Source organism: Crocodylus porosus, unplaced genomic scaffold (assembly GCF_001723895.1).
Source record: "Crocodylus porosus isolate Cpor-Errol unplaced genomic scaffold, CroPor_comp1, whole genome shotgun sequence".
Classification (NCBI taxonomy): Eukaryota; Metazoa; Chordata; order Crocodylia; family Crocodylidae; genus Crocodylus; species Crocodylus porosus.
In genome coordinates this window covers 80,175,615-80,193,026 of record NW_017728906.1, presented here as the reverse complement: position 1 = coordinate 80,193,026, position 17,412 = coordinate 80,175,615, and the positions used below count along the sequence as shown (strand labels likewise).

Below are 17,412 nucleotides of genomic sequence, written 5' to 3'. Positions count from 1 at the left end.
AGTGAGGGAGAGAGTGGGGCTGGGGATGCACTGGGGTGGGGTGTGGGACAGAGCTATGGCTTGTTCAGTGGGGGGTGGCTCCTGCTGCTGCGTGTATCCTGGGAGGGCCAGTGCCCCCTGGATCTGTGTTGGATGAGCCGTGGCTGTGGGCTGGGGCTGCGCTAGGTTCTTCCTGGCGGGGGCTGAGCTGTGCTGTGCTTGGGGTGTGCGGTGTTGGCGCTGGGAGGAGGGGTTGAGGGGGCTATGGCAAATTTTGGGGGGGGGTTGCAGCCTCCCTGTAGCCCCCTTCCAGTGTCACCACTGCCCACCCCAAGTGCAGCCCGACCCAGCCCCGAGTGGAAAGAGCCTGGCTGCAGCCCACTCTGCTGTGCCCCATGAAGATATGGGGGCATACCTCCCCCCATGCCCTCCTGGGGTGTGTGCAGTGATGGGAGCCACCCCCTTCCCTCCCTGAGCTCCCTGGACGAGCTGCAGCTCCATGCCCTGGCTGGGCAGAGCCTGCCCCAGACCCACTCCTTCCCTCACCACGGGGGCCTTGATCTGCCCCCCTTCCCCTTCCACCACAACAGACTTACCAGCTGCACACAACTCTCCATGCTATATCAGAAATTGGATCACTATTGACCTATATGCCTCCTAAAAAAATGGCTATTGGTGTTGGCCTCCAAAATCCCTAGTTGCTGGATTTTCTATTATATTGGCGTATGCAGATATTTTGGGACATGGGCTTTATCAGTTTTTGTGAAGTACAATGCCCATCTATACTTTCTAGGTAATGAAATTGTATTTTTTCTTTTGATTTAATAAATGTTTCACACAATGACCCAGCATTCCAATGAAAGTTGCCGTACACTGTCAGGGTATTATATCATAACTCTTGTGCGCCAGGGCAGCTTAATTTAACATTATTTTGTTTTTGTAGTCTCTTCTTTATTCTTGGAACTGTTTTTATTCTTTCCTCCTTCAACAGACTTTCTGTACTTCTTACCCCTTCTTACTTATTGCCTTTATGGAATGGGAAGTGTAAAAGGGCACTTGCATTTTTACTTGGACTTTGTGCATGTCAGGCCAAGCAGGGTGCTCTCATGTGATCAATGTGTCATTCTTTCTAGTCTCAGAAAGAACAAATAGCAGGCGTTATGATCAGATCTACAGATTTCATGAGAATGTTTTGCATGTAGCTATTTAAGGAAGATGATTTCTTGGTAGTTAAAGTGTCTTGTCATTGATGGAGGACTTATGTGAAATTCAGTGGGTTACAAACTGACCTCTTTAATAAAGAAATAAAACTATTTTGTTTGTCTTGAAACAGGTCCTTCCACATCCTTTTCTTCTTGTTCTAAGTACAGGAGCAAATCAAAAACGCCATCAAATGAACAAAAGAAACCTGCTGAGGTGAGAACAAATGGTTAAGGTCTAGATTTGTGATGCAAAGAATCTGGCTAATATGTATCATTTTTATTTTATTTATTTTTTTTGTCTCAAACCTTGAGTTGGGGGGTGGGCATAGGGAAGAAGGATTGTCCTTGTGAACTGTAAATGTCTAAATTTGAAATTCTATATTTCCAGGATGCAAACAAGGAAGCTTTGAATTGTATCATGGAGGCAGTGTTGCTTTTATTGCCTTAAGTAACTGTCAGGGCTGCAGGTGGTAAGCCCTATCTCGTTTCCCCGATGGTTAATTCAGTTTGAAAGTGAAAAACTGTCTGTTTTGGTGATGAGTGAGTGTCAAAGGGGGAAGTGGTTTTTTGGAGGGTAATGCAGACTGATAAAGGGGATGCTGCCTTCCCCTTTCAGAATGAAGCACTGGGCCATTTTAAAGGACAAGAAAGGAAAGAGCCATGTTTGCTGTTTGTGCACAGTGGTCTCTTTGGTCTGAACATCTCCCCTATAAACGGCACTCTTTTCTGCCATCCCCTGCCACTGCCTGCCCTCCCTATACATCTGCTACCAGTTTACTCCTATCCTCCATTTCTCCTGCAAACTTAACCAGGCACCTGACCTGTCATCCAGTCCATCTTCTACCTTCTCAGGAACATTAAACCTCTTTATTCCCAGGCTGAGAATAATTCTACTGTGTAGCTTATCTCTTGCTCTTCTTGTCCAGAGCAAGGATGTGCATAGACCTCTTCCCTTTTTCCTGTCAGGTATTTTTCCCTTCCCCAGCCCAACCCTCTAATTCTGTTTTCTATATTTTAGAGTAGTGGACCCGGGATTTGTGACCAGGCTGCATCATGGGACACCACTTCCCTCTGATGGGGAGGGGAGAGGGAGAGGGAGAGAAAGGGGAAGGAGGTGGCCTGCTGCTGGGTATGCAGCTGGGTTTGGTTCTTGTCAGGTACTGTAAATATGTCAAGGTGGGGCCTAAGGGTACTGGCTCTTGGCTGGGCACCAACATCTTTCCCCAGGTTTCCCTTGTAGTCTCTAGCTCTGCCATTTTTATGGGCAGAATCCAAGGATGCAATGCAGAGCCTGAGGCATGTCTGACCCACGCCCTCTGCTGTGGGCAGCAGGACTGTTAATGACTGCCTCCAGCACAGGCCTGCACTGGGCAGCAGTGACAGCAGGTCACAAGGATGGAGTGGCAGCAGCCCAGGAAGCCCCATGTCCTTAGTGGAGCTGTAGTTGGTACAGGATCCAGGGCTGGAATAGTGGCCATGGCCCTGGGAAAGGAAGAGTGGGCTGGGCTCACTTGGTCCTTGAGTTAATTCTTTTCCAAGCACTGGTGCCCATCCTGAAGCAGATTCAATCACCTTCCCACCCTAGCATCCCTGGGCAGAGTGTCTCCTGTCATTGGAAATCACTAGGGCTTGGCAGCCCAAAGCAATGAGTCTGGGTGCCTGCTCTGTCATAAACAGCTGTGGTCCCTGTGCTGAGCTGGCTTCTGTGCCCAGGGCTGGGTGGCTTGGCAGGGCTTTGGCAACCCCTAGTGCTCTCTCCCCACACTGTGTAGCTGTCCCCCCAGTACTGAATGTGCAGTCTGGCCCTTATCCCAGTGGACACAGAGCTGCTGAGCTCCTGCTCTGGGGTGGCCTGCAGATTGTAGCTTGAACACCACCGCTCTTAACTTTGGCCCTCAAGTAGCAGAAGCATATGTAGCAAGAAAAGACTAGCTGCAGGTGCCTAATCCCCTGCTTTGGTAGTGCTGAATACAGCTGACCGTACAGCAACCTATGTTCACTGCTCTTCATAGATCTCCAGTTCAGGTGCTGTAGAACCAGGCTCCAGTGACTGTCAAAGGTGGCAGCAGCTGTAGACGCACCAGTTGGCAAGCAATACTGTAGCACAGCCTTTCCACAAGTATTTCTCAAATAGCTGACAGCTGTGGCTTTATTGGTAAGACTTTGTTCCATTAGCCCCTGCTGGCCAGCTTGCCTGTTTGAAAGTATCTCCAAGTGTGACATCTTTGTTGCATGTTAAAGCAGACAGAGGGAATTGTGTGGACCCCTTGTGACCAATTCTACCTGCCCTTCTCTTCCTCCTCCCTGAATTAATCTAGTGAATATGAAGATTTTTCGAAACCAGGGTAGATATGATTTTAAACTGCTTTAAATTATGATTTATGTCACTGGTCCAGAAGCCTTGGTTTAATTGTTGTTTTCTACAAAAAGTGCATTCTTGTTTGATATAACCTTAATACATATTATTCACAACTTGGGGAGAGATGTAGGTTTCATTTTTAGAAGGTGCATGTTTTAAAATAGTGATTTATTCTATGATTTTGATATTCTTTCAGATTAATTTTGCAGCTACTTCAGGAAACTGAATTATGATTTGGTTATTTTATTTACCAGAGCTAATTGAATCAGATACTTGTGATGTTATTGGGAGGTGAACTATCTCCAATTCACTAGATTAATTATGAATATTTTGCCACACTGTATTAGGAGGATAACAACAACCATCACCAAAACCGGCAGACATATTTAAATTGTTTTATTTAACTAAAACAACAAGCTTATTATGTATTTTGGATATTTTTCTTCAGTAAGAAACATGTATAATATTTTAACAAAACAAACGTATTCTTGAACTTTTAACTATTTTAGTTATAAATGTGGAATGTTTTAACAAAAATTAAATAAATTATTTGAGCCAGGTCAACATGAGAAACTTGAAATACTTGCAGAGAGACAGTAGGGGTGATAGGTAGGTAATCAGGTCTGTTATCTCTCATCTCCATATGTTGTTGTCAGCAATGATGTTCTCTCTGGAGACACCAAAACACAGTCTGAGAACTGAAAATAAGCATCACAGAGGTACTTCATGGGATCATGACCAGGGACAGGCAGTTGTTTCAGGCGGAGGGCTGCTTACTGAGTTTTGGCAAGCCATCGAGGGCTGCAGGACTGGCAGTCAGGGGCAGACAACTATTAAGTCTCTAAATTTTTTAGGGGCCCCATGGGCTGGATAGAATGGCCTGGTGGGCCGCATTTGTCCCACGGGCCACTTTTTGCCCACCCCTGTTGTAGACTGAGCACTGCATCCCATTGGATAGAGTGGGTTTTTTAAATTTTTACTAATCTATAGAGGAGCCTCTGGGAACCCCGTAAGATTGGGCCCGTAATATAGTCCATGACCTGTTATGACCTATTTATAAAACATTTCTAAAAGAGCTACGTGAATCTATTGTCTCAAATAGTATATAATTAGAAGTTATAATCCGTATTCCATGATGATATCTTTGAGCTTTAACATACCTTAAATTAAAACCATGTTTATTTTGCTTTGTTTTTAAAAGAGCATCTTAAAAAATAAAATACTATTAAAAAAAAATTGATTTAAATAAAAAATTTGATTTTAATTGTTGATTTTTATCCTCTCTGTTCAAAACTATACAGTATTGCTCACATACGGTATTTATTGGGAGCTACGGTCAGCCCCACTTTCAGTCTCTCCTGCTACAATCCTCTGCCTTTTAGTAACTGAATATGTCTATTTAGCAACTAAATATGCAAAATCTTAATTGATCAGTGAAAATGTGCTTCAAGTTTAAATTTTAACTCTGGAGCTATGAAACTCCTAGTTCAAAAGAGGTCTCAATATAGTCTGGCTAAAAAGAAAGAAGGGGGGTGTCTCTGAACTTTTATCAAACCAGCCATTTTAAGTGTTTGGAATCCTGTTTTATTCCCACAGTATTAAAAGGGATGCTAGATGCTGCCAACTTAACTGGATTTTTGCAATTTATTGTAGTTTTTTAAAAAAAGATTCCCATAGACGCTTGTCTCTCTCTTTTTTAAAAAAAACATTATTTAAATAAAATCTTGGACTTGGCTTAGCTTAATTCAGCCTCCATTCTTTCCACAGTCTGTACCAATGGGCGCATCCAGATGAGCATGGTCATGTGGCACCACAAAGACGTTTGCAGTGTCACATACTGCACAGTCTGGTGTTCTCTGCTTTGCAAGGATGCACTGATCAAGAGTGCGGTGTGTTGGCATTTTTCTGGGTTTTTTTTCCTTCTGCAGGTTTTGTGTGTGTGTGTGTGTGTCCAGGGTCAAAAAAAAAACCAACCGCAGAAGGGAAAAAAAAAAACCAGCACAGCGCAGGCTCGGGCAATGTATGCTGCTAATAAGTGGATTAAGGCTGCCCATAACCGTGCTGTGGCTGCAAGGCAGGCTTTTCACAGCAGAATCACTGTAGCTGTGGCCCTAGGAGACCCCCAGGATCCCAGGTAAGGCTTCTGGGGCCACCAACCTCCTGTACCTCACCTGGGGCAACTTGCTGCATGCTAAAGCGCATATGGCACGGGCATTTCCTGGGGCAAGTAGCTGCAGTGCAAGGTGCACTTCTGCTACTTGTCCCCAGGAAACCAAATGTCCACACACATCTGGATACACCCAATGTGGCTTTTAGCAGTCTCTCTAATTTCAGTTCTGCTACTGTTCTTTGATGTCAGCTCGCCTTGTAGTGGTGCTTGGAGATGGGCAGATGATTTTCGCTAGAACAGTGAAATTGACTTCACATGAAGCTGACAAATACATGAAATAAAGTCTGAAAATAACTTTTTTTCTCCTTCAGAAATCTTTTATGGTAATTTCACAGATCACTTGTAAGAGCAGTAAGTACAGATAGAAATTTGACTCTTCAGGTTGACAGTGTCAGTTTAAAAAATGGCACTGGTCTCTTCAATCATTTCTGCTTGCTGTGTAGAAGACTTTTCTGGAGTTGATGGTGCAGAAAATCTAAAAAGTCAAAGCTATAAATAAGTGTTGGAAAAAGATTTGTTCATGTTCCTTTCTTTTACGCCAGTAATTCTGACTTCCTTAATTAAATAAATAGCATTTGTGTCCTGTTTGTGAGCATCTTCTCTAACTATTCTCAAATACTCAAAACTTCTCTTGTAGGTAAAATCTTGTTTCTCACGCAGCCTGATTTGCCAGGCCTTAAGATTTTTAAACTTGAGTTGAGATGAGGAAGGGTGGCTTCCTTAGTTTTGGAATCTGGTATCTTTGAAACAGCATGCTTCAGTCTTCACTCAATTTGCAGTAAAAAACCCAATGTGTTATGGTTCATAAGAAATGGTATGGAAAATTGTGACAAGAATGCTCCAAGGCATGGAAAAACTTCCATATGAAGGGAGATTGAAAAGACGGAGCTGTTTCTGCATAGAAAGGAGATGAATTGAAGGAACACAATAAGAGTATATGATATAATGAATCATATTGAGAAGACAGAATTAGGGCTTCTATTCTCCCTGTCTTGTACTAATGAAAAGGTGAAATAGAATGAACTTAAAGGGTGGGAGATCTGAAATTGTAGAAAGAAAACCCTTTTCCACACATCATTACATAGCAAAAATCATTGCTGTGAGGTGTTCTTGAGGCTTAGAATTTAGTAAGATTCAAAGATGATTTTCTATCTGTAGAGACATTAAGAGTATGCATGTCTATTTATTCATAATTTTTAAAAATTCAAGTGTATAATTGTCTCACATCTGGTCAGTTTGGGCTTCTTGTATTTGTCTCTGAATGTTTAACAATGGAAAAGAGTTGACTACAATGATTTCTAGATAAAATCCTGTATAGTGGTTCGTTGTTCCAGGAATGAGACAGGCTATAAAGCAGCATGGCCACGCCCTAAAAAATTATCAGTTGTAATAATGGAGAAAGTTAAACATAGATAATATTGGCTGGGGAGCGACTATGAGGTTTTTCTTTGGATAGCCTTATCGGGCAGTCATGATGTTTCAGGTACCTTGTTTGAGAACTGCAAATTTAATGCTGCATTTCCTTGATTTTCCAAAGTTTTTGAAAACTCTTGTAGTTTATTTGAACTCCTTATGCCAGTCTTAATACATTTTTGCATGGAAATTTTCAGGGAAGTCAGGGTGTCAATTCAGAAACTTTGTCTAGTTTACTTAAAATTTGGTAGAAAATATCTGGCTTGACTCCATAGCTAACCAGTCAGCATAAATTACTGATCTTCAAATAGAAATTAATAATTTAAATACCGAGATGACAGGAATTTGAAACACTGAAAACAGATATTAAGGGCACATTCATCTGACTCATGGACAGTATGCTGAAGGAGGATTATTGCTAAACCCTTTATGTTTTACAAGGATGCATTTGAATGATCTACCTAATTCATGAGTGAATCATGTTCATATACTTTTTTTTTTTTTTTTGGTACTGCAAATATTTGGTCCCCCAGGGAGCATTTAAAGCAGTACGATTTCTGCAAAACCTGAAACTTAGTAAGCAGCAGGCAGTCTTTGGCTGTGTATATAAATGTTATGCAAAGATAAGAAATATTCATGTTATTAATATGTTGATACAATAAGTTCATAATATATTTTGGTTACAGGATGGTGTATGTGGGGTTTTTTTAACAACTTAAATTTTAAGTGAGCTTTGCTTGTAGCTGACTTCTTCATTTTGGACATCTAGTTTGCTGAGAAATTAGAAAATCCTTTGAAAGTAAACGATGAGGTTACTTTGTGCTTTGGCCTGTTGGAAAAATATTTCTGTAATCTGCTTCAAATTTTTCAAAATATGTCTACATTGTGATGAGGGGTGGCACATGAAATTTGATGGATTGAATGGGCTTTTGGATGGTTTTGTGGGGCGGGGGAAATGGGTGGAAATTCAGAACAATTATTATATCTCTGGGTATGTGGCAGCTTTCTGTGGCTCTTTTTCTTACTTTACAGATGCCTGTGTCAGTTGAGTCTCTTTTTCCCCAATCTACGTAGACATCATTGAATAAAGTACGTTCAGTTGACTAATGAGGCTGTTACAGACTATGAGAGGCACTAGGGATGCCTTTAGGTGTGAAGCAATTTGTTGCAACATAGGAGAAATACCTGCTTTTGGTACTTGTAATGTAAAAGCAATTAACAGACAGCATGCTTGAATTTTGTGAGGTACCAGGGACTAGAATATAGTTTGTTATTAAAGTTCCTGGAATTAGTTCTGAGTACATCAAAAAATATTGCCTGGAGACAGGAAGCAAATGGCAAGAAAATCAGTGATCACTAAGGCAAGCTAAGTGATGTCAGTAGGAACTTGGGTCCAGCATCAGAGAAGTGGGGCTTCCACATCTGTAAAGTACGCTAGGTGACTAACTCCCATTATTTTCAAGCAGGGCAGTGTTTATTCTGAACTTCTCAACATTTTGGTTTCAGTGGGAGCTAGGCACTTAAATACTTTTGTAGATTTAAATCCTAGGGCCTGCACCTGCAACGTGTTGGCCACTAAGACTACTAGCAGACATTAAAAAGAAGATGCAACTCAGCACCTGGCTGTCTGACTCTCCTGGCTTCTGATCTTGGCTCGCACCCCAGACGGTCTCGCAGATCTCACTCTTGGTTCTCCTTGGACCTCGTCCCATGTTGTCTGCTTCACTGCTCCAGACCCCAACCTGATGCCCCTGTAGCTTGTATCCCCGCTTTGCTGACCTCCTGGTTGCCTCTCAGGGCCTACCCTTAGGCCTTGCTGCCTACATCCCAGCCAGACATCCTCATGGTCCCCGGCCCTATTGACTTCATACACTTCTCAAGCCCTGTTAATGAGCATCACTTAAATGTAGCCTGTCCTAACCCTGTGAGGTAAGGTGGCATCATGCTCATTTTACAGGTGGAGCACCGAGACGCAGAAGCTGGTGTCAAGTTTGTACTAGTTCTGGTTGTCTGGTTTGGGGTGGTGTTGACCCTTTTATTTTAACATGGAGTATTCCAACTTTTTAGCCCTTCGTTTGCTCAGAGAGGTGCTTTCATTGGATTTAGTTGCAACTGTGAGTGTGCAGCGCTTCTGTCTGTTATGCTGAGCATGCTGTTAGGCTCTATAAATGAAGTGGCAAACAATCTGTGGATACTCTGGTTTATGAGATTTGCCTGGGATCACATGAGAGCTTTGGCAGACAGGAATGGAATCTGATTTTCAAGGGAATATTCACTTTCCTTTATTGTTACAGCAGCCTCTCTCTTTCTTTAACCTTTCTTAATTCATTACACACTTTCCAGCTTCCTCAGCAAATAATTTAGGAATCCTGTAGACACCCATTTGCTTCATTGCGTGACCCTGATTCATCCCTAAAGCAGGTCTGGTCTTCCCATTAAATGAGGCAGGCAGTTGTCCTGTGGGAACATGCTTCAACTCATTGCAAGGTGTCCACAGGAATGGGCTTAATGAACATTGCCCAGGAGATTGAATTTGGGTCCTTTTTAATGTTTTAGTGCTTGACTCTGAAACTGTAATGTTCTTCTAATAGATATTTTAGAGCAACCAAAAAGTATATATAAAACTAAACTGCAAAAAAAAAAAAGTGATACTATATTAACTCCCCTCTCTCCTCCACAAACTCAGGTGATCAGTATAATTTGGCCCCTTTGAGATCTGATGGCAGAGCTGGTGCCAGTGGCAGTCCCTTGATATGAGGATGACAGTCTCTTTTTCCCTTTATCTCTGTCATTTACCTGCTCTCATAGTGAGACATGTTTGCTCAAAATGATCAATGCCTTGTTTTACATCATGGTGCCATTGGGGATGATTCAGTGTTTGAATTCAGTCTCCTAGGTATTGATGTCAATACCGCCTTTCTTCAGGTTAGCCTTCAAGGTATCCTTGAATCTCTCCTTTTGCTCATCTCTATCTATGAGTTGGGAGTATAAGACCTGTTTTGGCATCCTTATGACAAGGGATCTTGGTTTTCTCTAATTAAAAAAAATCCAAAATTCTCTGAATAAAACCACCCAAATATCTCTTCTCTCTGTGCTCGCTTGCTGCTCTTGCTTCTCTCTTTGCACTTGCTCAGTTGAACACAGTGGTTTTTTTTATATACGTACAATTTCAAAGCAATTTGGAAGCCTCCCAATACCTCAATCACTATAACAAATTAAATTCTAAATACTTACATATGTTGGGGGTGGGTTTTTTATTATGGAAAGTCAGACCTTCTCCTGCACCTTCACTAACCAGGTTCAGCTGTGGCTGTCCGCCCTGTTGCTTTGTGGTGTTTCTGCTTTGCTTAGGTTATTTCTGTAACTGTATCAAGTTTTCCCTTGAGAAGGGGGGGTGGGGTGTAGTAGTAAGAGTTAACTCCCTGCTAGGCTGTGGAGGCGGCTTCTGCCTGGTGCCAGGCTGCAGCCCCATACCCTGCTGTGGGCACAGAAATCTGGGGAGGCACAGGCCCCTTGTGCTCCCCTGATGCATTGCCTATGGGTCTGACCATTCCCCGTGAGTGTACGCAGAGGTGGGGAACCCCTCCCCACCCCTTCCCTCTTGGATGAGCCACCCATGGCTTTGTCCTGCTCCCCAGCTGGGCTTCACAGCTGCACGTTGCCACCTGCTCTGGCCCAGGCACTGTGTGCTGCTTTGGTTGGGCAGTGTCCCCAACCACCAGCCCTGCCCCACTCCTTCCTTTACTGTGTAGGTTTGACACGAGCTGCCACTCGTACAACAAGGTGGGGATGACAGCCTACTAGGTGAGAAGTAGGCTTGGATCATCATGTCATGTTTATCGAGCAAGCAGTTTCAGAGATGTCCAAAGGCAGCACTAGCAGATTTTATGCAATGCTGAATATCATTATCTACCTTTACTTTTTTGGGAAAGATGGGTACCAAGGCAGGTGAAATGCTCAAAGATTTTGCAAAGATTACTCTCTAATAGTGCTATGTGGAGGTGCAACTGGTTGGCTTGGGATGGGCTGTTAAAGGGTCTTGATTTCTGTGAAGTTGGCAGTGAATGGAAGCATTTTATCCACTTCACAAGCAATCATGAGTGACCTGGAGGTCTTCAGTTGAGTGGTAACACCTGACACAATTTTCAGGGTTTTGAATATCAGTAATGGAAGCGTCGTTATTTATCTTGCATTTGGAATGTAACCAGTTGATGTTAAAAAGATTCTTGTCCACGGATACTGATGTCAGATGGAAGTCTCTCAGTAATGAGATTTTGAATAGCTGTAAGATGGAAAAGGGTGTTGGTGTGATCGCATACTCTTGCTCGACTCCAGTTCTATTCTGAAGGGGTCTGTTTCTAAGGCATTGCTTAGGACAGTTGCTGCCATGTAATCTTGACCACCTCTGATCATTGTAACAAATTTTGGCAAGCATCTCATTAGGATTTTTCATAGGGCCTCTTTGTTTATTGAATCAGTGGCTTTGAGTCAGATCAATGAAGGCCATGTAAAGATCTCGGTGTTGCTTGCAGCACTTCTCCTGCAGTGATCTAGCAGTAAAGATCATATCTGTTGTACATCTGAGTGGCCTGAAATCGTATTGGGATTTGCACAGGATCTCCTCAGCGAGGAAATCTAGAGAATGTGAGGAAGGATCTTCCCACCTATGGACGGGAGTGCAATACTACAGTAATTACGGCACTTGGATCTACCTCCCTTCTTGAATATGATTCTGGCATCTCTCAAGTCACTGGGAATATGCTCATTTCTAGAGTTTTATAATAATGAGTTGTCATTGGTGTGAGTTTTTTTTTCACCTTACTTATAAATTGCAGCTGGTATTCCATCAAGACCACATGCTTTGTTGTTCTTCATCAGCTTAATGGCTTTCAAGGGCTCTTTAAGTTGGTGGATCTGCGACATAGTCCTTAATGGGTGTTGTGCCATGGTTTGAATCAGGGGTAGGCAATGTTTTTGGCCAATGCGCTGAAAAAACTGCGATATCTACCCTGTAAGGTGCTGGCGCACCAGAAGAAACAAAATGTGGGCGAACAGTACATGGCAGGATGGACTGCATATTTAATATAGTTAATGATCATAATGTTGCTTTTTTAATAGTAAATACCAGGTTTTCTAAAAATTCTAACCCTGGTGACAATAAATAAAACGTCATATACTACTTTTGTATGTCTTCTAACTGTAACATTTCCTGAAGTTGATGCAAACCAAATGCGGGGCAAACAGTGTAAACAGGCAAACAGAAAGCAGAGAATCGGAAGGAATTAAATTATTTGAAGTGTGTATAAATCTTTATAAGTACTTTCAAGAAGGCAATCAGAGAGCAGAAACATGCACAAAAAAGTGAGCAATATGAAATGTTTAAATCTAGGAATGCAAAGTAGGGAGATCAAAATAAACTGCATACGAACTGTTTTATGAAAGTAAACAACTGAAAATATGCATTGGTTTAAAAGAGAGTGAATATCTGAATAAGAAATTATTTAATAGAGCAAAATAAGCTGACTAATATGAACTGGTTTGAGAGAGCAAAAACTGAATATGAATCAATTTAACAGAGCAAAATTAAGTGAATAATATGCAATGTTAAACTCTGTTTGCAAACCACAGAAATTGGTTCCAGCTATCTGTCACACAGAGCCACATGCTTCCCTCATATGCAGCGGGGTAGGGACTTATGATGTCTGTGGTGGTGCTGAGCCCTTCATAAAGCTTTGTAAAAGCTCCCAGTGCCTTGGCAGGCACCAGGGGTGGGCTGGGGGCAGCACAGGCAGGGATGCAGTCTGTGTTGTGCTGAGGCCTAGGTGCCTATGGCTGAGTTTGTGAAGCTTTGTGAAACTCTGAGCACCACCACAGACATGGTGGCAGCGTCAGCAGAACGCAGACAGCATCCTTGTATCCCTGCGTGTCCTCTCCTCAGCCTGCTTCCGGTACCTCCTATGGTGCTGGGAGCTGTGGCCTCTTCAGAGAGCCCGGAGCAGCAACTTAAAATTTAAAGCATTTTTCTCAGCCTGGCATGCCAAAGAAAATGTCTGCATGTGCCACTAAGTGGCATGTATGCCAGGGGTTGTTTAACCCTGGCTTGGGTGGTTTTTCTTTGACATTAAAATCTTGGTGCAGCAGCTCTTGGAAGTTCTTCTACTGTGCATCGATGGTGGAGCTGTCAGTGCTTGTTCCATCCTTGGACATCAGAGAGACTGCTCCTCATGTGTCTGTCGCATTGATAGCTTGGCTGTGCTGAAGAAACTACAACTCTTGACGGACTTTTGAATCTTGCTTCGTCCTCCTTCCATGTATTCTTTCATTCTTAAATTTTCCTCTGGGACTTAGCTTTAAAGTGGTGATAAGTGTCTTGGTTTTGTTTTGGAGCTGATGTCCTTCGGCCAAGCTTTGAGGGCTCTGTCAGTGAGACCTTGACTTTCCCTGTCTTTCTTATGGAACCAGTCCTGATGTTCCTTTGTGGAGAAGCCTGGAGATTCTTCACATACTTTGTGGATGGTTTTCTTGAGGCCTGCAATGGCATCAAGAACATCAGGGAAGTCAGAGTTTCTCACTAAGGCACTGCTGGAGATTTATCACAGTTAGCTGGGTCTTACAAGCAGCCTGTTGAATTTCTTCCTTGGTTGCTTCTCTTGTTTCTTTGGGGTGATTCTAACAGACATGGTGGAGGGGACACATAGGCTGGGGGGAGAGGAGGAGTAGTCTCCCTCCTGTATCCCACAGAGCCCCCTTCTCCACCCTGGGGTAAGAGTCCCCCCTAGCACAAAATAGAGCCCCCCCCCCTTCCCTGCCCCATGGGACAACCATCCTAGCATGGCCCCGTTAAGGTGAAGGGGGCAGGGAGAAGGGTTAATTTCTCCCTCTGACCCTTTTGTCCTACAGCTGGGGTCTGCCAGCCCCAGGGGCCACCACCACAACCCCTTCCCCCCTGCTCCCCAGCTGACAGGTAGACCCTGACTGCAGTAGGGGAGGAGGAAAAGGAGGGAAGAATTAATCCCCTTCCTGTCCAGTTTACCTTAACAGGTCCATGCTGCCTGGTGTCTTGCCATGTCCCTTCCCTGCTTGGGCTAGAGATCAGAGGCACCGGTCCAGCCCAGCTTGAGCAGAGCAGAGCCCTGCCCAGAAAGGATGCCGGGATGCTGGGGAGTCTGGTTTAACTTAACCCAGCACAGGGTCTGGGACAGACAATACATAAACAGTTCGAGCCAAATTGGTCAAATCTGATGATACATTCAACCAGGTTTGTCTCAAACTGGTTTCAGCCATTTTGAAACTGGTTTATGTGCACTGAATGTCTGTTCTGTTACATGTTTAAACCAGTTTCTGATCACTTAAACCGGTTTATGTGTAATGTCTGTCCCTAGCCTAGGAGGTGAGAGACCTACAGCATGCATGTCTGCCATCTGAATTAATGAAATAATTAGTACCAGTAATAAGCCTTTAATCCTGTCTGTGGCGCTGGGTGCTGCACCTGTTGTGGATAGCAGAAATGTAGAAATGGAAGGTTCAATTCTAGGTTTTCCTGAGGAATGTTATAGTGGTTACAGGAACATTTGCTACTCCCATTCCCCTTCCCTCACATTGTAGTCCATTCTGGTTTGTTTCCTTCTCTTTCATGCTGCCTGAGCACCAGCTTTTAGGACAGTGTAGAGCAGAGGTGTCAAACTCATCTAATCCTATGGACTGGATGAGGCTCTCTGGGCCTGTCTGTAGGCTGAACCAGGATCAAAACCCTGTGCACTGCAGGCAGTGCATGTGGCACTTGCTGTTCATGCAGTATGTGGGGCTGCATGGGGTGCATCTTGCCATGTTCCCAGTGCTGCATGCAACATTAGTGGGGTCCAGTGCATGGGCTGCATGTGGCCCATGCCACCCCACCTCATGCACTGGGAGCCTCAAGGCCAGTTCACGCAGCATACAGGTTCTGCATGCAGCACAGGGCCAACATGGGGTGTGCTCTGCATATAGTATCCTGCCAGACTGGCTCTGTGCTTCTGGCTCTGACAGCCTGATCTTGACTGGCCCCAGAGACAACTTCTACATCCCTTGGAGAGCATGCGCACACTTGGACTATGTACTATATCCTATAGAATATTTGGTATGTAGGTGGTGGTAAGAATATTTCTGGTAAGCAATATTTTTTCCATGACCTTTGTTCTAAGAAACTATTTCAGCTTCAACTTTAAAAAGAATTCAGGAAAAAACCCAGTCTGGAAAATTTCAGAGTAAACTAGTACAGCATATCTGTCACAGGCCGGCTAGGTGCTGTGAGTGTATCAGCCGTTAAGCTGCTGGGTTCGGGATTGAGGAGGTGAGTTGGGAGCGAAGTAAAGGCAAATTTACTTATAGCTTAACATACAACAGTTAACAGAAAGGTTAATGCGACAAACAAATAGTACAATAATAAAGAGCTAATAGTAAATAACAACAGATAGACAAAATGACAAAGAGTTCCCACATAGGGTTGGCAACTTATTGGCAGTACCTGTATGCCAGGTGCGTGCCAAGTTGTTCCAGTGAAGTCGGGCATCCCTGATCAACGCTGTCCAAGGGGTCACCGGGAAGGTCCCTTAGTCAGGATCCGGTCCTTGCTCACACTGGGAGTCCGGGGTCCAGGCTTGGTACAGCGATGGTCCTTCTGTCCCGTCCTTGAAACCGGTTACTTGACATGCACGTTCCTTTATGCCTTATTTGATGCTAATCTGTTGGCTTTAGAGGCACTCACAGTCTTGCCCTATAGCTGTTACCTTATGGGATTAAAAAGTGTTAGAAATTATCATGAAAGGTTACTGCCTGAACTTGGGTTCACCCAAGAAGCAAATTATACCACATTATTTTGAGGTTTGAAATTAGCATTACTATGCCCAAGCTCAACCCCTTGGTTTCTTATTCTTTGGATTCCTTGGAATGTGCTAATTATACTAAGTGGTCAGATCTTATTATGGCTGACCTTTAAAAAAAAAAAAAGAAAAAACAACAAAAACCTGTTAGATTAACTAATCTTGTAGATTTGCTTATTTTGGGGGCCCAGTCAGTCCCATGATCAGTGCAAACAGTAAGATTCAACACTTTGGTTAAATTGTGACAGATAAATTCCACTTGCAGGTTGCAAACTTGCAAGCTTTGCATTAGCTAATCTTAACTGCTAGACGATTGCCTGGATGTCTCCAAAAACATATATTTATTGCTCATGATAGTAACCCCTCTGGTTCTGGCCACCACACATCAGAGATTTACAAGCAGCTATAAATAAGGTCTTATAGGGAGAAGTCTCAGGCAACTTTAGCCATAGGTGGTATTAGCAGCTCTATAAAATTCAAGCTGTTAGCCCAGGGAGATTTCCTGCAGATTTGCATGTTAAACAGGACTTGCACATCCTCTGTTTTGTGCTTTGAGTCACTACAGAACTTTTTATAATCTACTTTGTTTTTCCAAGCACTACTTTGAGTCTCTGGCGATAATAGGTGTGTAATTCTTTTAAAACTTGTTTACATATCTATCTATATCTTCTCTTGTCAGTTTGTATTGAATTCTAGAAGGCTTCTCCATACAGGAGCAAAGATGCAGCTTACTATGCTTAAGCCCCCTTCTTGAAAAGGGAATATTACCTCTCTGATGCCCCTACATAGCTAGTACACCAAACTTTCAAATTAATGGTAAATTTGTGTGATGTAAGAGCAGAAGAAATAACATAATAAAAATGGAAGACATTTTTGTGATGTATGATAAAATTATGCTGGGTTTTTTGGTGTTGGTCTAAGGACCAAACAAAAAAAAAAGTCTCTTTTGCTAGCTACTCAGTTGGTCTAATAAAAGATATCGCTCAAAGAACCTTGCCTACCTATGATAAAATTATGGTACTTTAAGGAAGATTTGTAAGATGCTAATAGTTGTGATTAGTTTTGCAAGATATAAGGGTGCTTTTTTAAGAAAGGAGGGATGGATTTGCCTTTGGGCATTGAGGAATTTTTCAGGATGTGTATTTGTGCTGTATTTTTTGTGCAGACATTGTCAAATGACTGAACCGGTGGCTGCTAAGGTACTCCAGAGCTGCAGATTATTCTTCTGAAGAACTGGTTCCTCTAAGGTCACCTAGGCAGACTAGTACGATGCTATCCATGACAGATCACAGAAAGTGCTTGTCAAGCAGCTTTGCAGAAAGGACAGGCATGTGAATGAACGAAAAGGCAAGGTTGGCAAAAAGGTGGGAAAAACTTCCATAGATTTCATAGACATCAGGGCTGGAAGGGACCTCGGGAGATCATCGAGTC

At 43.1% G+C, this 17,412-nt stretch overlaps 1 protein-coding gene across 3 annotated transcripts in view; it reads left to right on the top strand.

Annotated features, from left to right (window-relative positions):
- JADE3 (jade family PHD finger 3) overlaps window positions 1-17,412 on the top strand; it is an 88,945-nt gene that overhangs the window by 35,853 nt on the left and 35,680 nt on the right. For 2 of the 3 annotated variants that reach the window (XM_019529424.1, XM_019529423.1), the window contains one exon: window positions 1,313-1,395. In XM_019529424.1, coding sequence (XP_019384969.1) covers window positions 1,313-1,395 — 83 coding nt within the window. Of the gene's footprint in view, window positions 1-1,312; window positions 1,396-17,146; window positions 17,346-17,412 lie in introns of those variants that run through there. The other variant, XM_019529425.1, reaches the window with a different exon arrangement.